The following is a 27,501-nucleotide window of genomic DNA, read 5'->3' as shown; positions in this document are numbered from 1 at the left end:
TGAGTGCGAAACACGGGCTTCACAATGATTTGCTTTTGGTCTTGATTTTGTCTGGGTTTTTAATGGGGTGCACAACAATGTCAAAATGGCTTCTGACCTAAACAGCTCATCATTCTCCTGGTAGGGCTGGAGACCACATGCAATGACTTAAGAGACAGTAATTGCTGGTGGATCTCAGGTATCGTCTCACCCTTCTAACAGAAGGTAACATTTTACTTGGAGAAGATGTTACTGCAAAATTTCAGCCCATATTGAAAAAAATAAAGTTGAGTCAAGGCAGACACGTTAGTGTGGGGACTGCAAAAGCAAAGGGTTAGCTCAGGGCATGTTTGCACTAACCCAGAGGAACTAAATACATTCTCCAGCTCATTTTTTTAATTCAAACATAGCCTCAGGTCTGCTGAGCTGTTCATAACATTCAGCAACGGAAAGTTTCTAAAAGCTTGCATTAGTTGAATTTTCACAGTGCGTCTTCCAAAACTACCCATGGCAGTATGCAGTATTTATATCTAATCTAGTATTTACAGCCCCGTTCTGCAACTGTGCAGCTTCTTCCTGGAACAGTGAAAGAGTTTCAAGGGGGCTCTTGCTCATGGGTGGATCTTGTGGTTAATGTGCCAGGCCCCCAGTTTAACAGCGAGGCAGTTTGATGCGCTAGCATGCAAGCGCCTCTTTTCTCTCTAATGTAATTCTCTAAGTTCAAAGAATACCAAATACAGATGAAAATGTCCCTGACCTTTCCACCAAGCCAGCAGTGTCATTCCATTTTTGCACTCTAGTAAGCGGTTCTAACAGTTTGAAGTCCACCTGATTCTACATACGTTTAGCAATGTTTTGTTCTGCTAATAGTGTAATTTATTTCATGTGGAACAAAGGCTGCCAGGGGAACTGGATGCTCCTCCCCTTGAACAGCACTTTCAGGATCTGCTCCCAGGTCATTCTTGTCTCTGAATATTTTCTAAAGGCTTAAATTTCAAATTGTTCCTACCAGTCTGGCATGTAAATATCTAGGTGATGATGCATGCAGTAGCTCTTATAGAAGTCTTACATAGGCCAGATTATTAAAACTCTCTCTAGGGGGTATTCTACTTTATTTGTGAAGTATCATATCTGATTTCAATGATGCTACTCATCAACTGAGGTGTTTTCAGCCAGAATAACAAAATACTTCATTCTGTACCTTCTAAAAAGGATTCCTGCTTTCAGTAACCTAGTTTCTAATTGATAATTAATATTAAAATGTCTGCACATGGGCAAATTATATCCAAGTGTAAAGACACTAATTTTGCAGTTTATCCTGTTTACAACTAGTATGGTAAAACATCCCCCTGCTTTTTAAATACAATAAATGCACCTTAAAACAGTAAGTACTGACTGCATGCTTCATTCAAAGCACTGGAATTTCCTTTCTTCACTCATGTTGGGTAATAATCATTCATCTTAAATTGTCTATCTTCTTTTACAAGTCCAGTGGAGAAGTAAATATTCTGGTTGAGAAAGAATAACCAAGTCTGACTGAAGCACCTGTGTTAATCAATATGGTATGTAATTTTGCAGCAAGCACCTCAAAAAAAAGTATGTGAAATCAATTTGACGTATTTATTTCCTATTTTATGCCATATTACATTGATTATTGAAAGGTTGATTTGGAGATACCAACTTAAAATATATCCTCCTGAGTGAGGAAAAGAAATAGCTAAAAATTCTTGGTTTTTTTTTTCAACAACTCCTAAAACTTGATTTATCTGAAATACAAATAAAGCCCCACTTGGTGTCAAATGCAGACTGAAGGGTGAGCATTAAAATTTGAGGCTTGTCCTTTGGCTCAGTGCAAATCATCCTAGTTCCACTGATTTGAATAAATCAACACACATCTTCACTAACCAAGGATCTGGCCTTTAGAAATGGCTGTGTGAAATGGCCTCCACTTTCACAGTGTCCATGACTGACTATTCTGTTCATTTGAACTGCATTAAGGTCCAGTGTCTTTCTACTAGATTGCAATAGATACCAGAACTCCAGTGCACCCTGCTTCCCACCTTTGAGTTGCCTCTACTTAGAGATTCAAGCAACAAACTTCTCTTTCTTTTCCCTTCTACTTCCGTTTAGATCTTTGGCTTCTGCAGTTGTTGCTAGTCCTCTGCAAAAGGACAAAAGTCAGATGGAGTTTACACAGCTGTTTCTGGTCGGAAGCTGTCTCTAGTCCTTGATGGAATGAGCTTCTGGGTGGCTACTGAGAAAAAATTGTCCCCCTTGCCCCCTTTCTGAAAGTTGCACTTATGAATCTTTCCATCATTCTAGTTCAGCATCTAAAAAGCAGTAAATGGATGTGGAGAAATTTAACCTGATCTCCTTCTGGGTGACAGAATAAAGGAAGATCTGGAAACGTCAAGTTGGTCACCATTTTCCCTCTGTAGGTTTTCTTTAAAGCTAAGGATTTGTTTGCTGAAAGTCATTGTTCCCTACCTTCTCATGCTTCTTCAGAAAGTATTTTAGAATTGCAATTCACCTAGGAAAAAAGGAGTATTAAGGAACCTGGGAATTCCCCTTGCCTCTGCAGGTGTTTTTCAAATAGCAAGGCTTCATTTCTCCTGGAACATGAACCACTCATATCCAACTGGTACACAGTTTGGGGAATGTATCCATATTGTGTTGTTCCTCTATGCAGATTTATAAATGGCTGCTACTTTAGGACACAAAACTGTTTAACCTTGTATATCTTAAGATATTTTTCTATGAGCTAAATTAACCTTACAGAAATTATCTATTTCCTACTTCACTATTGAAGGAAGCCTTTAAGACAATTGGGAAAAATGCTTCTTTTCCTTCTGCTCCATGCTGTATCTTGTATTTATATATATCTATATATTATAACATATCTATCTATATATTGTGTTTTCCTACTAATGTTCTCCCCTTATATTGAAAATGTAGGCAGATAGGATGGGAAATAGCATTCACATAGCTCCTTACGACAGCCTAGCTAGTGACTGCAGTGTATCACATTGTTGGTATATGAAATCAAATGAACATAGTATCCTGAGGATAGTGACACAATGGCAAATAAATTCTGTGTATTCAAAATGATCTGTATACTGCAGGTAACAATACTGAGGCAGATTGAAAAAAAAAAACCCATGCTTTTCTATATGAAATTGTTTAAGTTTTGCTGGCAGAGATTTTAAAACAAAGCCAGATGACCTTTATTTCAATGTAATTATTTAGTTTCTGGGAAGAGAAACAACATGCTTGTATTTTGGGGTATTTCAACCTGATTTCTCTCATTTTTCTCTCATGCATAAAAGGAGGGTGAAACTGTGGGGTTTCTAAGTCTGAGGAAGTACCCCATTTCCAGTTGTGAAAAGAGTGTAGAAGTGTGAAAGACTGTTTTAATCCCTTTTCCTTCTAACCTTTTTAAAATATTTTCCTGCATTTTTAAATGAGAGAGAATAAAACCTGTATAATATCTGGGGGGGGGGGGGGGGGGTCCTCCTTTTTTTTTTTTTTTTAAATGTTCTACACCCTTTCCGAAATGTAAGCTCTTGATCTACTTCTCCCTCTTCCAGGGAGCACTTGAACTGCCAGCACCACTCATTCCGCTAGACCAATCTATTTATGAGTGTCCATCACTGTAAACACCATCCACTAGAAGACTAAAACGTCATGTTTATTGCTCGTCATAGCTTTGGTTACAGCTGAAGCAGTTTATTAATTCACATTAGCGAAACAAGATTAAGGCCGTGTCCCACTACCTAGCAAAACAGTTCTTGCTCTCTCAGATAGTGCCATAAAGGACCTTTGCCTATTGTGAATAAGACCTCATCTAAAATCCAGGCTGCCATAAAGGAGGTAGCTAGAAGCATTTGCAGGACAACGTAGTATCTGGAACTCATCCACAGAAATGCAATAAAGTATTTTTAAATACATATGAATCTTCCAAATCTTTGGAAATCTGAGCAGTTTGCTTTGAGAATGCCCATAAATTAAATATCTCCCAGGCCTGAAAACCACATCTGTTGCCAAAGTTTAATCCCAAATACTAAAAGTGCAGAAAGAAGCTGGCTCATGAAGTGTGCAGGGGTACTCCTATGTGCACATAGATCATCTCCTTTTGCAAAGTACATCAAGGACTTCACAGGCAATTTGGAATTTCATCTCACTGGGCGAGACTCTGGATGAGCTACCAGCCTTGGCTCCCTGGAATTCAAGAGTCGTGAGTTTCTTAAGTTCAGATAAATGGTCATCCACACACATGCTGAAGTTTTCTAAGAAATGCATACATGCACACACACAGAGTGTTATTCCTTAAGCTTTCATTTCCTTAGGAAACCAGGCACACACACACCAGCCACAGGTGCACACACATACAGATAGACATTTTGTAGATCGATTTAAGAATCAGTTTGACAAGTTTACCAGAGCGTACTGGTTCCTGAAGTGCTATTTTGTCCTGTTGCACATTTACAGAGGCTGCGTCGGTAGCTGACTTTCGGAACTAAACGCAAGGGAACATGGTTGTTCCAAACAGCATGGTTGCTGTAATGCTTTCAACATACATGTTATTGCAGATCTCTTCTTCTCTACGTCTTAACTGGACTTGTGGGTTTGGTAGCGCTTTTGCGTAAGTTCTATTTGTGCAGCTGAGTATCTCTCCCCTTCCTGCATAATCGAGTTCTGACCATTAAAATCAGAGCCCAACAAAAAAGGTCAGCATTTAACAATCATCCATTATAAAAACGTCCACATGTTTTTTCCTATTCCCTCCCTAGATAACTAGGATGGATTTTTAGGTACTTTTTGGCTGACAGTTAACACATGTTCATCATATAGTTTGTGTCTGTATTCAAGTATTTTGAATCTCAGCTTGATTGCTTTTATGTGATTTCTTCTGTGTAAGGAAATGAGGGTCAGGCTTTTCCATGGGCTTCTCAAGAATAAGCTCATTCTTCTGTTGCTGCTGGTGTACATGACTATTTATACTGCACTGAGGTAGGACCGAGTTAGACTGTTTGGCTAATGTTTAGTTCCTTGGATTCTTCCAGCAAGCGAGATGTGCGAGTTGTCAGCTATTCGGTAGGATAACATTATGAAATCATGTATTTTTTTTACCAGCCAGCAGATAAAATGACAGCTCTCCTTGTGCTCTGGAATGTCATTGTGGGGGCCTCTTTTACAAGTTTTGTCAGCTTAAGTAAAACAAATACCCTACTCATTTGCCTTAGGTTACAAAATAACAACTAGACATTTGCTGTTGTTATAGGGAACCATAATTATTATCAATTACTGAGTATGCAAACATATTTTGTATACTCAATGGATTTAGACCTATTTTCATTCCCGTCTAATTAGAAAGCTACATGGTAATCTCCAGCCTTAGGCTTTTCCTACCCATCCTTGAGTGACTGCTTAACTTATCCCTTCAAAATAAACAAAGAGCTGCCACATCCACAGCAAAGCTCCAAAAGGAAGCCCCATACACAATGACACAGCGTTAAGAGATGACTTTTTTTTAGCAATTCCCTTCTATTTTTCTTTGCAAAATTGTCTACTAACTACCAGCTTCAATGGGAAGATTTAATTTTGAAATTGAATTTCAGTATTTCTAGATCAAGTCAATATTTTATTTCCTACATGGTGGGAGAGGAAGAAAACAAATCTGAAGCAAAGATCAGTTAATTGACTATAAGACAAAAAAGATGAATTCTGGGAGTATAAAGTGCTGAAGCAGGTATCTGAATGAGGTTATGGGCTCTCCTTTCTCATATTCTTTCCAGAGCATATTAGATAAGCATCTGTTGGGGTTAGCCTAGGGATATCAGACCCTGCCTCTGGGCAAATAAATGGTATAAGATGGGCTCATGCGGTCTCTTTCAGCCCTAGTTTTCTAAGAATAATTCAAATTAGACAGGAGGCTGAGCTGTGCGAGTCACTGAACTTAATCCACTACCGCTAGAAATCAAGGTGCCTACCATGGACCCCAAAAGGTAAGAGCAGACCCTCTGTATGAGAACCGTGCCACTGTAGGAGGAGGTAGACATGGAGATGAGAGGATGCTGGCAGTACATCCCCAGGATGGAGGCTGTGAGCAACGCCAATCACAGTGGCCTCTGAGACTGGCAAGGTATTAGAGTTCGAAGGGAGTTTGCCCACTCTTTGGGCAAAGAACTGGCTGAAAGAAGATGAACTGGCTGAAAGAAGAGGGGTCCTAAGGTTTGCGTCTCTGACTCCCTGCTGAGACTTGGTGGGCGTCTCTGATGTAATTGAACGTTTGCTGGAAGGCAGCTTGATGCCCAGCTTCCACATCCCAGGCGAGCGTCCAGCTTGCTGGCTTACCAAGCTACCCTCTCACTTTCTGCATTGCGTTGTCTCTGTCCCAGTTTAGGTGTGAGTGAAGTAAGTCCATCTGGTGAAACAGTGGGAGGACCACTCCTGGACAACATGTAACACAGTGGCTAAGGTGGCTTCCTGGGAGTTTGGGAAACCAGCATCAAGTGCCTGCTTCACATCAGGCAAAGAAATGTTTGAGCTCTCACTTCTGGTATCTCAGAAATAAGCTTTAGCCAATGGGCCTCTTGGTAAGAGAGAGGCATAGTCCTTGTAGCCTCCTCTTGGGCGTGAGTTTTGGGTGGTTGTCATGAACAAGCCTGCTGTAGGACCAGCATTCAACATGCATTAGGCACAAAGCAGTTTGGAGCTGAATGAAAGAGAAAATGGGGTTCAGTGTCTCCAGGCTGAGGTCTGGGCTCTCAGGGTGCAAACCACAGTCTTCGTGCAGAACATGGCAATTAGGCACCTAAACCGCCCACACAAATCTCATCCCATCAAACTGTGGTGTTTGACTATTTATGTTTGTTTATGTTTATATTGTTTGTATTTATATTTTAGAGGGAAATGCAAACAAACCTCCTTACTAAAAGAAAATAGCTCATTGCACAAACAACATTTCTGTCAGGAAGAAGAAGGGGCCCTATGTCATAGAGGATGGTCACGCCACCTGATGTGCAACCAGGAGGTGTTTGATACCACAGCAATGATGCTTCCATGAGAATTTGGGTAGTTTAGAACAGAAGTTTCAAGCTTCAGTAAAGGGCAGGTGGGTGTATATATCTTCATGTTCTCTGTTGTTTGTGTGGCAGCACATGTATTTTGGTCGCAGGATGGATATGCTTTTTGATCGTGGGAGAAGCCAGAGCTGCTTGTGTCCATTTACAAGGTTAGGTAGCCTGACTCTGGCAAACAATCAGACTCAATTGCTCTATATCATGTTCATATTTCCACTCCGGGATATACAGTGGCTTTAGGACCTCAGGAAGAGCTGTTTGTGCAAATTACCAAGCAAATCAATGGTATGTGCATTCCAAGGACTCATAACTCAGGCAGAAAGAAAAAAAAATCATCAAATGGCTCAAAGGAACTTGTTTAGGGTGGCAATTTCCTTGCTATGTTTCAGCTCTCTGTCTCCAGCTATTCAGGCTGTCTAAAATAAATCACTGTCTTTTTTTTCTTCTTTTTTCCTGAACAATGGGGGAAGTGTGATCAGTTTGTTTGTGCTAACTCTTCTTTTTTTTAATTCTCCTTTTCTATAAACCCAAACAAAACCTGTGACTGTTTCTGTTGACAACTCTACCCTAAGACCTAAACATGCAAAAACTTTCAACGGGCTTAACGTAGTATTTTAACCAGGAGAAGTCAAAATAGCTCAGCTGTTTTACCCACCACTGGAATGTAACACAAGCTATGTACACAAACCAGGCCTCACATATTAAAAAACATCAATAAGAAGTAAGATCCATTCCCCCCTTTCGAAGCTACGGATTTCATCCTACGTTGGAAGGATGCTGAGTCCAGACTCCTGTTAGGTGGCCTCATCCCAGACAGTGGTGAGTCCATATAAAATCACAACCAGTTGTGGGGGTTTTTTTGCCAAAGCTGAATGTATTTCCCTTTGAAGTACTGCTGGTGAGGAGCATGTTTTATTACGCATGGTGTTAACACCAGTTCAAAATTTTAACTCCTTTTTCATATTAAAATAAGAAATCGTGTCCATGAGAGCTTGAGACCGGCTTTTTAACTACAAGCTGCAGCTCCTTTTTTCTCAAATGAAATAAAGGCATGCTTGGGAGCAGGAGACCAAAAGGATGTTTCTAAGCTAAAAGGCAGGCAGAATAAGCTTGGCTTGTCACCAAGTTGCACTGAATTTGACAAATGAAATTTCATTAGAAGTGCAGGGGCGGTTGTGAAACTGCCAGTAAATAACTGTCTCCCCAGAGTCTCACACTTTTTCCAGAGTCTATTTTCTCTTCGGACTCTGTTCTGCCAGGGATAATATTTTAAGAGCAAAACCCAGAGCTAAGCGTCAGGGTTAGAAGTTAGTAGATAATAAAGGTCAAATGTATTTTTTCCAGGAGCTACTGGAATTTATGCCATTATTTTATCTTTTCGTCCTCGCTTGCGCTTTCTCTCACAGTTGTTACCGCTAATGGGCCCAAGCCAAGGCCATGAATCTAGACAAATTCAGGGATGGTTCCAGAGCTAAATTGTGTAGCTGACCATTTTGTCTCCAATGACCCAAAGCAAAACCCAAGCGCCGTCCCCATGACCCTGTGCTCTGAAATGTTTGGAGCTGTTTCAGACCTGGATCTGAACTTCATGGCTGATGACCCTCTCTAGTCATCATCCTTCAGTAATTCAAAATATAAATTAAATGCACATCATCATTCATCCTACCAAACCACATCTGTGCATGAAGCTACTTTTGCTCTCTCAGGGCATTACAAACCCATGAAGCATCGCTCCTCCTGGCTGTTACTGAGCAAAGAAAAAGGGTTCTTTGTCTTGTTTCTTGCTGCTTCTGTAAGGAAGGTTTTCTACTCTTTCTAGCTCAGGGATGTAAGACACTTCCATTTCCAAACAGGAGACTCTATCATGACAGTTTGTGTTTTCTGTAAGGATTAGCTGTTGAATTTGCTCTTCTGTACCACCCCTCGCTGCTCCTCAGCTGGAACGCGGGCTCGGGTGGCCCTGACAATGCAGCTTCTTTTGCTCTGAAGCCAAGGTGGGAGGCCCAGTGGTGGTCCGAAGTGTTGAACGCAGCTTTCCTGCGTGGACACTGGCACTTGTGATTGACCAAGACTGGCTCGGGGGAGCACCCGAGCTCTTTTCACAGGAGGCTTCCCCCTCAGTGACACAGTCTGTATCTCTTCTTACAAATGGCACTGTGAAGGACACCTGCTTCTGAAAACACGTATATCTGCATCTGTCTCTCTTTGTTGTTAGACGCAATTTTGATCATGCATAGAGATGTTTTGTAAGTGAACTCTTTCCTTCCCTGTATGCAAGGAAAGAGCTAGCTTTTCTTGGTAGCAGGTAAAACCAGGCGTATGAAACACGTGTTTCTGAAGTGCACAGCAGTGTCTCCAAATGGGCGAGAGATGGAAAAGGAGGTGCCCTCAGGCTCACTCTCTAGTTTTCTTTTTAAAACCTTGAGACCGTGTGTTTTGGGCAAAATTCATAGCTGCTGCCGTCAGAAGGGCAGAGCTGGGATTTCAGGTCCCTAATTTGTCTGATAGTTTAATTTGCTGGGAAACAAGTCCTGTGTATCACATGCTTCAGCTGATAAAATCAGCAGGACTTTACTACCTTCCCTCATTAGGCCATGTTCCACCCGTCACTGGCGTAAATGGAAGTCGTTACACTGATAGTTTATGGGAAGAGGATTTAGGTTATAGAAACAATAGAGCCCCAGTCTTTGGTCCTCCAGGTTTCCTAAAGCCATAAATGCTTGCAAAACTAATATGAAGAGCATATTTCCAGTGTAGATGAAGTTGGAGGACTCAATTTCTTGGTACAATTTCTGTTTTCTAGAACCTTAATTAGAACTTTCAAAAATCACCGATAACCCAGATCTCTTGCCACTGCTCTTAGTAGAAGGTAATCCTAGATGACCTTCCACAAATCCCTTTTAATTAGCCTCTTTCCCAGACTGTGCCATGCCAGCAGACGATTAATACATTAATTTTACTGTATTTGCAGCTGATTCTTTATTCTTTCTCTACAGATGGAATTTTATTTTTGGGCCCCATGAAGTTTTAGGTCACAATCATCTACTGTAAAATCTGTTCTCACCCTTAGAGAGTCTAGTCACATTTTGGGGAGGGTGGAGGGGGGATGATCTAAAATAAAATCTTGCAGATGATATTGCACGAAACACCGCACACAACTGCACACAACAACATACACAATGCTGCCAGCAGTCCTGCTGCTTAAGGGCAAAAACTGTCTCTCATGAAATCTGAATTTACAAGTTGATTGTAATGGTATTGAACAAGCTAACAAATGCCATACTATTGTACAAGCTCACACGGGAGGCAGTGCTAACACATTCATTAATGGTACCAAATTGTGTAGATTGTGACATCAGATATACTTTTTAGTCTTGAGAAATAAGAATTTATTTATGCTGCTTATTATTGAGAAATAATACCAAATGGTTCACATGAGAAAAAGTTCCTGGTATGGCACGTGATATTCACCATTGTGCTGGATAGAAAGTAGCCATGTGAAAGAAAAATCTGGGGGATTTGGTTGGGCTAACTAGATTTGCTGGAAAACATGTCCTGCATATCACCTGCTGCAAATTTGATCTGAATTTGGGTCATCAATCAGATGCTGGACTGAAATGTAACGTAACATTAGGGAGGGTCAGTAGAACATTGAGCTTTGTATTTAAAATATTACAATCTATGTCACGCATTAACTACACCAGCTGCTATATATGGCACTATGGAAAGCATTTTGCAACTGGACTCAGTAACTCTCTGAAAATATTTTCCCTGAAACTTTCTGTTTGAGGAAAAAAGGTAAAGAAATAGGCAAGTGCACTTTTGCCGCCTCTGGGCTTTATAAAGGTATGGCTTCGTGGATGGTCACGGGGAGTGTGGATGGCAAGGTTCAGGGTAGCGACTGGCCACGTGGACCATGGGGAGTCTGGAAGGATCTATCAATATGCTTCAGTTGAGTTTATCTGTCCCAGTGGTAACCTGGGTACCAGCAGGTATTTGATGGCTTTATGGTAGGCGTGGGTTAGAAGCCACTGGAAGGGCTGTAAATTTTCAGACTTGAGGCATGAACTGACCTGGAACTGATGGAGGTTAGGGAGAAGCTTTGCCTTTGGGGAAACTGCTAGTTTATTTGTGTCTTAGCAAGGCAGCTGGTTTTACATCAAAACCAGCACATGGATTAGATGGACAGTGAGTTGTATCAAACACGGTGGTTCCCGTGTACTCCAGCTGCCAGGCTGGGTAGGAAGGCTCTGTCAGATGGTGAAAGCACACTGTAACAGAGATCTGCCAGTCATTTCTTACAATAGCTGTACATATACAGTATAGTTAAATGCTGAGAATCAGGTCCTACAAGACACTACCAGTCCTGTCATTTACTAAAGTCCTTGTAAACGAAGAGTACACCGAACCTTGCAGGATGTGAACCTGGGGCACCTGTCATTTGAGGAGCAAAGGGGAAAGCCAGAAAGCCAGGAAATCTGATGGCAAAGAAATCTGAGAGGCTTTCAGCAGTGGTATTTTGTACTGTTTCCCACTACATTCTGGGAGCCAGTAAAGATTTCTGAAGATATTTGCTTGATACAACACCCACTGCTTGTTTTAATTAGCTTGGTCTCATTTTTAATAGGCACCAGCTGAAAATTTTGAGTGGGATCTTGCATGCATTTCAGTATTAATGCAGAAAGATGGGCCTGACAGAGTTCAAGGTTGCATCCCAGTTATTGCAGGCGTAGTTCCACAGGTCTGGTCTGGCACAGCATAGGGGGAGCAGCATGACCCAGCCGAATTAAACTTTGCGGGTTGGGGCTATCTTTTGCATTTCATTTGAAAGACTTAAAACATATAAAGGCCATTTGGGTTCCTTTTTGCTCGTCTCTGTTCAAGGCTGCTGAGGTCTTCTGCTGAAAGCAAGTCATGATTGCCTGTGGTGGATAGCTTTTCTATTAAGAGATAGTTAAAGCATGTCAGCAATCTTTGGCTGATAGCAGACAAACTAACCTCCTCTCATGTTCCCTCACACAGAGCCTTTAAGTCTTGCTGACATGCCTGGAGTTGAAAAAGCCAATGATGAGCTGTGATAACAGCTCGTAAACACAGAGCGTGGCTACACCTTGCAGTGTCTACAGCCTAAGGGAACAGATCTGCCAACCTATATCTGCCCTTAAAAGCCAGGAAACAAATCATTGGTAATAAAACACAATGGCTGTTCTCCATCTGCAGTCAATTTCTGTTTAACTAACGATGTTAAGTACAAAATAGCCACAGTCATCTCTTATTAGGTCCTTGAATAAACAATGGCTGTAGCTCAAATGTTTCATTAACAGGGAGGGAAGCAGCTACTTGCTCCTTTTCCAGGTGTCAGTAGCTGCTGCTAGGGTTCGCAGAGCTGCGGGCAGGCAGGAATGGCCCACGTTACTGCCGTCCTCCTTGGCTTGTGCGATGAAGGGAAGCTGTGCCTCTGTCTGCTACAAGGCCTGGACAAGTATGGTGTGTTCATACAAGCAAGCAAGACCTGCAACCTAGTGAAAAGAGTAAGTCTTTCTGCTAGTTGCAAATGATTTTGGGTTCAAACATGAAAAAAGTCAACCAGGGGCAGGGAGAAGTTCTGGGTGTCTGGGGGAAAATTATGGAGCTGGGGCTGCCTCTAAGCTCTCAAGCAGAGAGCCCGAGACAAGCCGCCTTATCTGTTTCCTGTCTCCCCTTGAGCAGGCTTGGGGTGCAACTGCTGATGGCATTGCTGTCCCCACGAGCAGGCCAGCTGCATATAGCCAAGAGGTTTTTTCAGGCTCAATAGCAGAGAGAGGTTCAAGATGTAATGTTGGAATTGGGGTCCAGTGCAAAAGTTGTCAAAAGCTGAAGGTGATGATATGACTTTGATTTGACTGACCAAAAGCCATGCACAGATAACACTTCTCAACTTTTCTAGGCTTAAAGTTATTCACTCTTTAAGTTAGGGCTTTTGTGCCATCTATAAATTTCAAAACCTAGCTCTCTCAAAGTGGAAATTCTGTGCTATGTATGCACACAGGGCTTGGCTGTTCTCTTACAACAAAATGCCATGCCAAATAAATAATCATGAGCATAAGGAAATGTCATGAATGAGAGAAGGGAGAAAAAGACTAAAATGAAATAAGGCTCCTTAAAAATATTCTGGGAAATGACCAGGCATTATGCGCAAGTAAAGACATTATCATTTGTAGGCAGACTGGTGAATCTATGTTCTTTAATGGCATTCTAATGCTGCTGATAAGAAATGCTGCATGTATTCATGGGACTTAAGTAGATGCTAGGTCCTCTTGCTTTAGGATTAAAGCAAATAAAGCTTTAAGGTATTTTCAGAGAACCCCTTCACTTCTAGCCTGCTCTTTGTTAGTTTAAAAAAAAAAAAAACAACAACTCGAGGAGTAACAAAACAGAAGAATTCCTAGAGGACAATATGTATGTTCATTTGGGGCAACCCAAAGCCTTTTCATTTGTTTTTGTTTTGAAAGGCAAATGTTTACCCTGAGTCTGAGCCTAGCCTGCAGGTGTTGTGGCTGGCCCCATTAACCTGCATGGGCCTGCTCACACACACGGGCGGCTTTCAGGGTGGCCTGCCTCGCTGCGCTTAGCTTCTTTCTTTGCTGGGCATGTTATAGATTGGTCTTTCTTGTGAAAATCTGAGTATTTCTGGCTTGGATTAGGTTAGAGAAACTGTGAAAGGAAGGGGCTTTGTCTTGTTCTGGTTTTCCCTTCATGCTAATCAGCACTAATAGCTTCAGCCAGATCAGAATCGAGAAAAGCAAAAAGGATTTCTCCCTGACTTCCCCCCAGTGTCTGACTGCTGCTGGACCTGAAAAAGTTGGTTCTGAGCATTAAATGTTAGCACTGCTCTATTACAGTCCTTTTGTATGTATCTGTATTTAGTTTGCTATTCTGGATCTCCCCTTCTCCAACAGAATGAGTAATGGTGATCATGCAATAGGGGTTTATGTAAAACGGCCATCCAAAAAAATGCTATGTATTGCTGCAAAGAGCCTTTACTTCAGCTGCTGCTTATGTGAATCCTAGTGATCCACATACACACTGTGGTAACCATACACAACAGTGAAACATAACAACTAGAGGCTGTCTTTAATTGGGCAAGGTAATATTAAACACTTGTGCAAGGAGTCACCAAAGCTGGAACGGCCCAGCTCTTAAATACCTGGTGACTCAGCAGCTGATTAAGATATCATCTGGGTCCCTGGGCTCTCCCTTCTGCACTTTTGTCACTCAGTGATACCTTCTCTATTTGGTCAAGGATGCATTAATCCATGATCCAAACTTCAGCTAAATGTCTCCTTCAGCGGTATCTCTGATTCTCGTTACTCTCCAGTAGGCTAGAGCTTGAAATGTGCCTCACTTACACTTTGTCATATTTGGAAAAGAGAGAGGACTAAGTTGGCTTTAAACTTGTACCTGGCTGCAGTGCAGGAGTTACTGGGTTGGACGCAGGCGTAAAACAGAGCAGGCTTAGGCTTTTTTCCACGCTTTGTTTTGTCTGCCAGCATCTCCTGAGGACTGCTCTATCTCATGAGGGTTGTTAGGGGATGGACTGCCCGCTTATGAGTTGTCCCTGAGGCCTTACTCCTGCATTGAAGAACAGCAAATGCAGGAGCTGCTCCCAAGGCCAGGCTTCCTTGAAGGATTCCTTTTGATAAACCATGGCCAATGTGTGTTGATGAACTACTTGCACAGCAGATGGGAAACGAATGGAAAGCATACAAAACCCTTTATCCATGTTACAAGTTTGTATATTTTCTGCCTCCACTTCTAATCCAGCCTGAAGCTTTTTTTTCTTTGAAAAAATAAAATAAAAAAACCCAAGCACTTGGTTATTTTTCTTCAAGATCCATTATGAGGTACTCTGTTTTTCTTGCTGCTTTACTGGACTCTAAACCCAGATTTCTCCATGGTAATTTTTAATGACCTAAAGCTCTGTACACAACATTTCTGTAATTGGGTATATTTCAAGCAGTTGCTACTTCAGGCCTTCATCTTTCTGTATTTCAGTGGAGAGGAAAATAAACAATCAATGGCAACTGGAGGTAGAGGTTATAGATGGAAAGCTATGGCTCCATGAATGAAAGTATTATTGGACTGATATGTAATCCCCAAAATCCAGGCTGGGAGAACTGCTGCTCAGCTGAGGCCACTTTTAAAAGCTATAAGGCAACTTGCTTTCCTTGTAAACTAAGGAATCGGGTATAAATACATTTTACTGCACCTTTAAAGTACAAAACAGATGGTTGAAAGGTACTGTGTGCTCTTGTCAGCTCTTGCCCTCTTTACATGGACTTCTTCCAGCCCTCCCAGTCTGTCTTTGTGGGTTTTAATACAGTTATTAATCCCAGTTGCCCTCCCCCCTTGGCAAGGGGCCTTTCCCCTTGCCAGTCTTTGGTCAGACAATACTACCGAAGCCTGATTCAGAACCTGCTGATGATGCCAAACCTGTGATTAGCTATTGTTTGGAAACCCTAATAATTAGGCGGGGTGTATATGTTCAGCTGGAAGCCGACGATCTTGTGCAGGAGGTCATGGGATGGGGACGAATCGCTGGACAAGCGTCACAGAGCAGTTCAGTTTACTGTAGTGCAAAGCACCAGGGGATGTGCAGCAAAAATCCCCGATGACACACGGGGATGAGGACATCCCCAGGAAGGGCATGTTGTGATGCAGCTGCCGGTACAAACCAGGTGGGTCAGCTTCGTTGCCTGAACTGCAGAAGCAGATAAAGCACTGAGGGCTGAGTAAATAAAAAAAAAAAAAAAGCCAAAACCTTTCTCTAAACAAAAAATAATTGAATGCTGGGATTCTTGCAAAATCTGGGAGCTGGCAGGGCACTGTAGAAACCAGAATGTATTCTGAGTTTTGTGCTCCAGAAAATGTATCATGAGCTGGCAGTGCTGGGACAGTGGAAGGCTCATAAGGATAAAATATTAATGCTGTGTGCTTTAAGGTGCTGCATGGCAAGAGGGAGGTACTTGATTCAAATGTAACTTGCTTGGGGGCCATCTGAGCCTGCAGACTTGTTTCAGCTTGTTACTAACCGCTGTGCCTTGTTTCTGCCACCTACCTCCAAATGAGCAGCTAAGAGGGTTTACCCTGAATCCAGGCATGGGCATGGCTTTGCCAATTGGGTTGGGTTGTGCACAGAGGACAAGATGTTGCCCTTGTCCCGTTACCATGCAAGCACTAAGATGCGTGGGCAGAGCTTAGTCAGCTGTTGTTTGGAAGGCACTAATGTTGGTACAAATTATATTTCTCAGGGCAGGAAGGTTGAAATTTATGCTGCCTAGCTGAGATACCTATCTCTCAGTATCTCCAGGGCTTATTCAGTCTAATACCAGTTTCTGTTGACTGTGGAGAGAACAACCTGGGCTAGTTGTCTTTGTGAAGAGAGGTGGACGTTAATGCCCCAGATTCTTGGGTGCATGGCTGGCTGGAGAAATAAAATGCTGTGGCGCTAGCAAGATAGCCGAGGACCCCGCTTCCTTCTGTAAATCCTGAATATGGCGTTGGGGGATATAGTGGGAGGGGATGTCTGCATGGGTGGACACCGAGACAAATGTGATTGCCCGCTTTCCATTGACTAACTGAGGATGGAGTGATCCTGTTCCTCTCTTTGGTGGGCTATGAGATGTGTACTTCACCTCTGCCAGGCAGTGCTGCAAGGCAGAGACTTCCCTTCTCTCTTCTAGCTGGGCACTGTGGCCCAAGCGCAGGGCAGTGGTTTTGGTCAGTTCCTGAGAGTAAGAAAAAAAGCTATATCTGAATCCTGCTGTCACTTCCCAGGCACGCTCTGGATGCAAGCAAGCCTAGGTTTCTTACTTGACCTCAATTTATACTTTCCTAGAGAGAAGTGAGGAGGGTCTGCAACTGAGAGTCCTGACTGGAAGAAAGCAAAGTCTGCCACAAGCATCTATCTACCTGCCTTAGTAAAAGGACAGAAGGGAAAGCTTCTGCTTAGTGGAAGAAAGTAAGTGAGCACAGCTAAAACCTTGCTAAACGTAGGGAGTCACTTGCTACCTTTCAGCTCCTGCTTACTCCCTGTGATTTGGCAACTCTCCATTCTGCCCGCACAATTTCTTCAGTGTGACTGAGCTTTGCAAAAACCTCCTTAATCCAACACAGAAAGGTTTTATGCAATTGCATCCAACACAGTCCTTTTTCACTTGATTTAAATGAGAAAGTTAAATCTCAGTCTAGACGGAGTGCTCTCTAGCTCCTGTGAATCTTGCACCCGGCGAGATGTATCATCTATGAGTATGTTTCTCATTTTCCAGACGAGCCCAGGGGATCTGCACCCCCCTCCATAAAATTCCTGTCTGTGCTAAATTGCCTTTTAGTCTTGATTTATACCTCAATAAAACACATCATGAGAAGGAGAAAATGTTTAATTGTAAAACTGACATGACTTACACAGGGCACATTTTTGGTGGTTATTTATGCACTTATCTTCTTTAAAAGGGGTATAAAGACCCATGACTTTCATTTACAGTGGCAACATTAAAAGGTGAGGAAAATAAATGCAGTGAAGGACAAGGAGTAAACCTTAAACTAGTATGTCTTCTGGAAAAGGACCTCTGTTAAAACAATCACTGAAAAATATGAAGAGATGCAGGTTGGAATTGGGATCTTAAGGGGTTCCAAGAAAAACTTTGAGATTCCTCCTGTCCCCCATCAAACCAAGCCAGAAAACAACCTTACATTGGGGCTGTTTGATGTTGAAAGTTGGAAAACATTTCTTTTCTCAAACCTGTAACAAGTGAAGAAATCTTCTTTTATGTTGCTTATGAAATCATTGATTCCGAGTTCTTGTTTGATTTCTTTCACCCAGAGCCTTTTCAAAACTGTGCTGTGGTTTTCTTTTAAAATAGTTTTCTCAAGGGTGAACGTGGTGCTAGAGACAGGTATGCAAGCCTGTCTTCAGGTTTCTGCTGCAAAGTTTTTACTGGCAACCTTGTCCTACTGATGACAGGCACCCTGGCAGCACCTTAAACAAGTGTTCAAGCAGCACATACAAGATAAGAAGACTCCAGGATAATCAGGATAATTAGAAATGGTTTCATTACTGGGAGGTCAGCATGATTTACTTAATTACATCATAAATGTGCTTCCTTATCTTTTCTATCGCCTGTATAAGGATGTAGTTTCTAAGACTGTTCTTTGGGGGTGAAAGCTAAGGAGCAAAGTTAAGCTTCTTGTTCAGCTCCAATTTGGTCTCATTACTGACAAAATGTTTGTTATGGCATGGAGTTAGTGTTGACATGTGCTTTGTTCTGCATGATGTGACTCTTGCCTCAAGGGCCATCTAGACTTCAAACGCTGGAGAGTAGGTGCGTGGTAATGCACAGACATGCCTATATATTTGCATATTACTCAGGCTGATAGAGAGAAGAAATACTTCATAAATATGTGGGTCAGCAGCATTCTTATCTCCTTGTCTTTCACTGTCTCAGCCCTGAGCCTATTTGCCTTACCTATAGCGTTGTCCTCTGCATGGGAACTCGGCCACTATGGTGCTGTGGACCAGCACACGGGGAGTGTGAAGTCAGGAACTTGTGAAGTTTTCAGAGTGGTGGGGTACAAGGCCTCCTAAAATGTCTTAGACTGTCCATAGGAGATGCTGAATTCTTCCTGTTGACATCTAGAAATTTCCCTTAAATATGAGAAGCGATCGGCGCAATCTTCAAAAGCTCTCCTCTTATGGAGAGATGGCCAAAGTCGCTCATGTGTTTGTACTTGGAGGCCGTACCCCAATGGGCTGCACCAGTCCCTTGAAACACCGTTTACTAGAGACAAGCCTCCCCCTTCTTCACTGGAGAAAATCCTCCTGGCAATATGTTCAGTAAAGATACGTTTACTACCAAGACTTGCAGCGTTATCCCTACCCAGGATACCAGCTCTTGCTGGCTTTGGCACTAAGACGGGTTGCGACCAAGCCTAACAAGGAGCGCTCTGCCTGACCCCTGAACAACGTGGGTGTTTGGTCGGCCTCTGAGAAAGAGAGTATTTTCTTGCTGAACTGAAAAGAAAGGCAGTTACGCTTCTATTAAAACTTTTTTTTTGTAGAAACTGAAACTTACCATTATCCGGTGTTTTTGGCTTCCACCTACAGTATGTTAATCGAAGGAACACAGGAGCTTTGTGCATCGGTGATGGTTATCTCTATAGGAAGTCCAGCATTGTGGTTACACTGGCTGGTTTTTTGCCTTTCCCAATTGTAGGACTTCTTTTCACTTGCAGGATTTCCTTGTTTCAAATATTTCGTCATAGACCCAAGCGCTTTTTTCCTCTCCTGAAAGAAAAGGTCAATGAAACAGAGATGAACAAAGGAGGAAAATGTCTTTCCATTTACTTACCGTCCTGCCAATTCAAACAGTTCTGCGCTGTGCAGGGTTTCCCTGCACGCCTCTCCTGCTGATGCACAAGACTGACCTCAGGGGAAAACTGATTCTCTCTAAAATATGATTAAATAACTTTGCCACTGTCAGCAATATGTGTTTTTAATCAGCAGCATGACCTTTTTTTATATCCCTTTTAAGGGCTAAGGAATTTTGGCAGGTATCATAAACTGATGCGTGCTGCATGGCCTTACTTTACTGCTCCCAATGCATTTATCAGGAAGGCTGATATCCAGAGTTGTTCAATAGCTCTGGAATGCTTTTTCGAGCAGTTCCTTCATCTGCAGATCTGCAGCCTAATGTTGCAGCTTTGTGCTGGAGAAGCAAAAGGTCAAACAGACCAACTCTGGGGTAAAATCAGCTACTTTGTGGGCTTCACTGAACAAGCTTTGAGAGAAATGCAGCCGGTAAACCAAAGCACAACCAATCCACAATTGTGGATTGAAAAAATAATATTTTATGAGTTTGAATAGATTAGTCTTTTTAAAAAAATTTTTGTTGCTCCTTGTATTGGGACAGTGCCTAGAGCCAGACCACCATATGGATTATGCAAACATAAAAAAAAAGAGTTGATCTCTGTACTGGAGATCATTAATCTAGCCTTAAAATGACCAGTTGTGCTTTCAGAGGTCATTTTTGTTTGTTTTTTAAACCTGCTTGTTGTCTTGAGTAACCCAAACATAACATTGCTGAGGCCCTGCCCTTATCCTAAGGGACACAAAAACTGCTATTGTGCATGGACTTTGTCTCCTGAGCATTCAGGTATATAGGTGACTGTCCACTGATAACCGGTTCCTCTGTGTGAATTTTCTGAGACGCTTCGTGTTTCAAAGACAGACCTGAGCTGCACGGAAAAAAACCCAAAACAACCCATGGGAGTTGTCAGGAAATAGCTGAGCAAGCTTGCAAGAAAATTGTGAGTTAAAGGAATATGCGAAGAGTTTATGCCACGCGTGGAGGGTGTGAAGTTTTAGACAGGCTCCGGGTACGGCTGCAGTAAGCCATAACGTAATCCTTCTAGCATGCGGCGCGCAGGATGAGCTAGGGGTTGAGTAGAGTTACTTGGCTTTGGGATCTTTTCCGTTTGCCAGGAGAGTCAATCTGAAGGACGCCTTGGAAACGGAGCACACTTACTTTTTTTTGAGGAGCTCAGTAACTTTCGCTATTTGTACTTCCAAATCCAGAAAAGTGGTTGTCACAAATGACTCTGTTTTCTCTTGACTTGTTGGGGGGCTGGGTGCGTCTCTGAGGTACAACAGCGGCTCCTGACCTTCAAAATGCTTTCACTATCCTCTCGGTAGTAAAGAACCCAGGAGGCATGACTTCCCCCCTGCCCCCAAATTCTTCTAGACAACATTAATGCCTTGTCCAAAAATTATGGAGGACACGACTGCGCAAAAGGAGGCAGAAATGACTGCTGCCTTAAAATATGCTCACATCATGGCACTAACACCTGCTTCGCTCCCAACCAAAAGAGATTTATAACAAAGACACTGAGTAAGCTGTAGGGTCCTTTAGCTGACGGCGAGACTGCTGGTAAAGGTTGCGCAGCAGTCTCCTTTCTCTGCTCCAAACAAATGAGGAAAACTGATGTCCTGGCAAGGACTTTTCCTGTCTGTCTGGGTCTTAAGCACAGAAGCAGCACTTCCCAGGGAAGAAAAAGAAATTATATTTTTGTGTGCAAATAGCAGCCAGCTGCTGGCTGTGTTTCTTGTTGTTTATTCCCCCCTGCCCCTTGACTTCTAAAATGTGTTCAGCATGGTGTACCCAGTTTCTCACCCCTCATCCAACCTGCAGAGGACTTAAAGAACAGGATCAAACGCTTCCCTGTATGTCAAATACAGCAGGTGTCCTGAGGGATGAAGGGACCAGAGGCGACTTGTTGCAGCAAGCCCAGTGTGTTAGCTCAATATGCATCCAGAACTGTGGCCAGACATTGGGCCAAAGAGTTTGGCCAGGTGGGAGACAACTTCAGAGGGACTCTTCGTGAAAGCAGTATGTGCTGCCTCACGGCAGGACCGCCGGTGTTGGCCTTACTTCGTTCATCTCTCTGGACTCTGTTTTGTAGAAGCTTTAGGAATTGCTTTTGCTCTCCTCTTCCTCCTCTCCAGCCCCTGTGGGGTGAGCCGTGCGCTGCTTGTGGCCCTTCCTCTCAGAGCGGAGGGCAGGAATGTTATTTCCCTCTCTGTTTTCCTGCCCGGCCGACTTTTCTTCTTCAAGGTGTGACCTTGAGGAAGGGCAGTCTGTGCCTGCCTTGTCTCCCATCAAGGGAGTGACGGGGTCGAACAGCTCACGCAGGATTTCTTGTTCCTGCTGAGCGTGCGTGTCTCCTGCGACCTGGGAGATGTGCTGACGCTGCTGGGTTTGTCTAGGCGTGGGGAATCTTCCAGGCACAGCTGTAGGGTGCAGTTATGCCATTGCAGTAATGCCACCGTCAATTCCTTTGGTTGTGGACCAAGAGTGCAGTTCAGGCTGTTTGAGCTGTTTCTGAAGCGATAACTTCTGAGTACGGCGGGGCAGGCAAGGTATTTGATCCAAGCAATGCTCCCGCTTTCCCGAGATGTGTTACTGACCTGCTGGTGCGTACTCGGCCCAAGAAGGACCGTATAGCTGGGGGGAGTCGCTAGCTGAGGGGTCCATACCGCAGAGTAAAGCCTTTTGCTAAGGGCATCAAGTAAGAGTCTGAAGTCTGTCGGCATGTTATTTCATCTGTTGGTATGGGGTTTTTTTCCGCTGCCCAAGAGTGAGGCATGAAACCTGCCTATGAAGTGCCTACAGCATTCATCCCTCTTGCTTGCTTAAGAGAATCTCAAAGGGACTTGCATTACTTGCTTTCATGTCAGGCAGCGGTAACCTCGTGCTAAATCCCATGAACCAAAGGCTGCAGGATACTTGAGCTTTCAGCCAGCACTTGACTTCATAGCTTAGGCAACCAAATAGCACTCCAGAAGTAAAACAGGGTTTCTCAAATGAGTGCTTTGGGATTATTACCCTTACATTTCAATTAATACATTCATTCCTGTAGCACAGTCTGAGGCATACAGAAAACATTTGTTTTGCCAAATGGTACCAAGAGCAAAATTACCTTTCTGTGATCCATGTGGTTTACCAGGGTATATCAGAGTACTAAAATATGATGGAAAGACAGATGCAATTAAAATCCTTTTTTAAATAAAAACACTACAGAAATCCTTGTCAGCTGTGTTTAAGGAAGAAAGGCAAACATAAAATCTTAAGCCCCCCTCCTCTAAAGAAGGACAACATTGTACTGAAAGGGCTAACTGCTGCTCTATATACTGCATGATTTTACTTTGTACCCTTTCATAGCACCGAGGAAAGAAAATAAGGTACAACCCACATGCCTTCCAGATCTGCCATAAGGCATTTTTTCTTCCCTCCTCTTGTTCCATAATGAACAAATGCTGTGTGCCTTTGCTTCACAGATTATTTATTGCTTGATGCTGAATTCCCCTTTTATTTGCTATATGATTTTCACCAGTGTATTTCGAAAATTGCTCTTTCAGGTATCTGCTCTTCTAGCACTGAAAAATGAAGCGCTACAGGAAGTTATTAGTTTCTAATTAGGAGACCAGTCTGAGGGAGAGGCTACACAGGCAGTCCTTGCCACCTGAGCAGGTCACAGTGAGAGAGCAAGCACTGGTGTGAGGACCTGAAGTGACTTGTACAAGAGCCGGGCAGAAGGTCCGTGGTGGCACTGAGGACAGAGTCCATGTTTTCTGCATCACAGGAGGGTCTCATCTTTGACAACTCTGGATGGCAGGATTGTCAGGACCCCAGAAGTCACTGTTGTAGCTGGAAATAACCATCTAACCTGCTCTGATCGCAGGGGAAGAGTTCTTGGAAGAGTTCTTCTGGCTAGATGCAGAAATGGAGAGGAAAGTGTTAGTAGCTAGGGGTGAAGAGAGCTGGGAGAAGTTGGCGAAGAGCGGGGATAGATAGCTGAGGCATAAACCTTGATTAATGGGTGTTTGATTTTGCTGTTCAGAAAGTGCGTGGGAGCTGAGAGATTGCAGAGGTGCGCCTAATTTAAACTACAGGGAATGTACCAGAATTCCCAGGTAACCTGCCATGAGAATCGCCTGGAAGATCCTGCTTAAAGGTGTTCACATCTCTGCCAGGCTTTGACCGGATGGGTTGATGGCTTTGGGGTCAAACCACAGGCACGGATGCTGTAATCAGCCCCAGTTCCTGAACCGAGAGCTGTTCCTGCCGTGGCTGTGTGGGATGGGCCTCACCTGATGGCTGCAACTGAACTGCAGCTTTAAGCACCACGCTTAAACCATAAATACCTCTCAACCTATTAAGCAAGCCGGAGGGTAACTGGCTGAAGAGCGTTACCCCAGAGGTTGTTCTCCTTCAGGGCTTGGAGCAGAGGTCTGGGCTGCGTTTCCTTTCTCTGCAACAGGCTGCAAACCCGCTGGAAGCCGTCTGTCTTCTGGGAGGAGGACCACAATGGGAATAACGATGGGTTATTGCACTAGCTCTAGCAGAGAGGTGTGGACGTTGCTCCCAAGAGTCCATTTTGCAAGTGAAAATCTGTTGTTTCAGTATATTTATTGTAAAATATTAAGAAAGTGATGTTAGAAGCAACCTAGTAATGTTTGATTGGTGTTTTTTGATGATACTAATGGTACTCTTAAAAATGAATCAATGCCAAAGTCAAGGTCATCCATATAACCTTTACTTGAGGTTCAGTTGCTTAAATCGTAAAACTTTTCTCCTTATCACTCAGTGTAGTTACTCCTTTTCTGTTTCCTTTCCATGCTGCATGGCTCCATACATTATCTGGTATATACCGTATGTCCTCCTCAGCCCTGAACTACATAGTCATTTTTAACGTTCATCTGTCAGGTAGTGCTGCTGTTGTAGATGTCCATGCAGTGTTCATCTGCCTAGTGATGAGGGGTGATACTTTGGAAGGAGCAGAGAAGCACAGAAAGTTAATTCAGCATTATCCAGGGCAGGATGTGCTGCACCTGCCAGCAGGCATCTCATCTGAGCTGCTTCTCAATGGATGCGGAAAGACATTTCTAAAACCTCTTTTCAGCTGAAGTCCACTTCTTTCATAATTATTGGGGGGGGAGAAATATGCAATCCAAAATATTGCTTTTAATTTCCATTTAAAACATGCTTTTTATATCAGAAATTAGATACCTGTGTTCTTAAACAGTTTTGTTTTGGAAAACAGTAAAGCCAAATGTTTGAATTTCTGATAATATTTGCTGACAACTATTTTCTGACTTTGACCCAACTTTGCTCACAGGCTTACTTAACTGAAAACTAGATTTATTTTCAGGTCAAAATGAACTGTGAAATTGAGAGGAGAAAATCCCAAACCCTTCTTACTTGTACATAACATTTTTCTTATACTACTTGATTAATTTAAGTATCGCCCTCTGCTTTTGGTTGCTGCTGTGCATGCTTACCATTTCAGCAAAGCAGGCCAAAAATGTTTCAGTGTAATTAATTGAAAGTAGATGAATATGAAGTATCTGTTTTCAAAGCCTGGGGTTAAATAAGGTAATAGGCATTTTGTAGGGACTGTGCAAATGTTATGGATGCAATCTGAAACTATGGAAACTCTTTTTGTACAAGAGAGCGTGATATTTCTTTCAACAGACTGCATTCACTACTTCAGCAGCATGTTAGGAGTTTACAACACATAAAGCAGGGGCCTGGTTTATTAAATAGAGACAGGATACTTACTAGGGCACAGCCCCTGACTAACACTTAAAGTATTGGCACTGGATGAGGCAGGGGATTTATGGAAAAATAGTATGTGATAGAACACATATGGATGAAGACTAAAGATAAGAGATGCAGATATAAAGGCTATTTGGACAGTCTGGATTCAGAGTACATGACTTTGTAGCTATAGTATTCTTTTAATCTGTAATAATTTTTGATGCTAGGAGTGCTGGACTGAGATGTGGCAAGGAGGTTTGATGTGTGTGGGTGTATATATATATTGCATATATATATGCATATTTAAAACATATATATTGGTCTAAAACCCATGCTCGGTTGTCCTTCCAACCTGTATTCTGTCTGTGTGGAGAGAATTGTGGGAGCGGGGACCTGGACCTTCTCAGCCTTCCTGAGAGGTACAAGCGAGCAGGCTGATGCAGAGCCCTGCAGCACCAGCTGCGTGTGGCACGCGTGATGGCAGACAGGCTACTTGGGTCAACAGGACTCCCCTTGCAGTGGAGCTTCACTTGGACAAGGCAGGAGAGCAGTTTTGGTGGTCGCCTGTGTTATTTAACCTCATTAATCCACAAAAAAAGCAGCGGGCGGCACGTATGCTGCTGATGCAAGGTGCTTTGTCCTGGGGACAGGTTGTACCAGGATGGTAAGTGCCTTGCCTGACGTGAGCAAGAGGAAGTAAAACCAAGGACTAATTTTTCTAGCCTTTTGCTCCTGGAAGGGGATGAAACTTGTGTTTCCATGTGTCAGATGAATGTGGACATTGCAGCCTCGCTCTGCGTGCTGCGTGGCACAGCAAACGCTGCCGACGCTCTGTAAACAGCGTGCTCTGTGGCTCCCGGGCTGAGCTCTGTCGGCCCCCTGAGCAAGCCATGCTGGGCCTATTGTAAAGTAACGCTAGTTCAGTGCTCAGAAAAAAACAAGCTGGGCTAAGTCTTGGGAGCGTTTGGCAGCTTTTTTCCCTTCTGTTGCAGAGCAGTAGGGAAATGTTGGGAAATGCAGCATGGGCAGTTACAACAGATGGATGCAAGCTCTGAAATGCACTTCTGTACTTTGCAGTTTTACGAACTTTCAGGTATAAGCTGTTGCTTTGGGCCTCTCGCAACGTATTTGCAAATAGGGAGCGATGTTAGAGATTGATAGGGATCAAATACTGCACCAGTAAAGTGCTCAGTGTGCACCAGGCCATGCCACTTTCTCTGTTCGGGCACATCACACTTTGGGAGGTACAACCTGGCAGTGGAAAAGCTGGAGGTATGCCTCACTGCTAGGGTTCAAACCCGTACTCTTGCTGAATGAGTTGCCTAGGGAAGATTATTACACCTATACACGTACTTGCTCCTGGGCAAACCTACAGACTTGCGTTATCCCATCCTCAGCGCTGCAAGCATGACATTTGCCACCCACCGAGTCTTTAAGTGTGCGTGGGGGTAGGAGGAGGTAAGTCATACGAAACAGGAGGTAATAAAGAGCCTAATGAACAGCAGGCAAAGCAGACATGAGTTAATGTAAAAGCAGAGTAAGTAGTGTAGTCAAAAGCTAAAGGAAAATAAAGCTTTGGCTGTCCTGTTGGAAGTGCATGTATCAGCAGGAGTCCCTGTGTTCTAATTTAAAGTGAAGAATTAATCACAGGCGGCAGAGCAGAGCCTCGGGGAGGTGAAACGATGCCCGTAGCTGCCTCCCAGAGCCCCGCTCTTCCCATGAGCACGCCAGGAACCCCCGGCAGTGGGCAGACGGGCATCAGCCTGTATCCTTCTGCAGTCTCTGGCTCACGAGCTCAGTTTGTCAGGGACCGGCTTGGTCCCGGGCAATAAAGGTTGACATGGTAGCGGAGAGGAGCTTCAGGCACTTGGGTTCTGCCTGGGCAGCTGCTAGGAGGATGGTGTTCCACCTTGTGCAAGCCCACGTGTTGGTAAGGGGGACGGGAACGCTGACTGGCGCCTGTGGCGTACCGGCAGTATCCCTGAGGACATCGTCGTCACAAACTGCTGTTGCCTGTGTGAACATAACCCGTAACGGCAGCTGTGATCTTCCGCCTGACCGTACGCTAGCGCACGCTTGCTCCATGCTACGCCGAAGGCAGGGGAGGAGGTTGTAAGTCAGTAGCTCTGTTTGGCCTCAAAACCGATGCTATAAAGAAGCAACTTCTCCCACCCCACCTCACCCTCCTCCTTATTAACCATTATGAACACACCGTTCTGAGTTAAGGCAAGACAAACGTCAAACACTTAAATTTAGCCCACCCAGAGTTTGAAGCGTGGCTTGCAATTCCTCTCAAGTCTAGCTGC

At 43.4% G+C, this 27,501-nt stretch overlaps 1 protein-coding gene across 1 annotated transcript in view; it reads right to left on the bottom strand.

Annotated features, from left to right (window-relative positions):
• Positions 1-19,190, bottom strand: part of NEDD9 (neural precursor cell expressed, developmentally down-regulated 9) — a 76,232-nt gene extending 57,042 nt beyond the window's left edge. Inside the window, exon 1 of the mRNA XM_075493862.1 lies at positions 19,172-19,190. Within this exon, the coding sequence (XP_075349977.1) occupies positions 19,172-19,174 (3 nt within the window). The 5' untranslated portion in view covers positions 19,175-19,190. The remainder of the gene's footprint in view (positions 1-19,171) is intronic.
• Between the last annotated feature and the right edge of the window lie 8,311 nt (positions 19,191-27,501).

This window comes from Mycteria americana, chromosome 2 (genome assembly GCF_035582795.1).
Source record: "Mycteria americana isolate JAX WOST 10 ecotype Jacksonville Zoo and Gardens chromosome 2, USCA_MyAme_1.0, whole genome shotgun sequence".
NCBI classification, from domain to species: domain Eukaryota; kingdom Metazoa; phylum Chordata; class Aves; order Ciconiiformes; family Ciconiidae; genus Mycteria; species Mycteria americana.
Note: the sequence above shows the minus strand (reverse complement) of the source record. Positions and strands in the feature narration are given on the sequence as shown.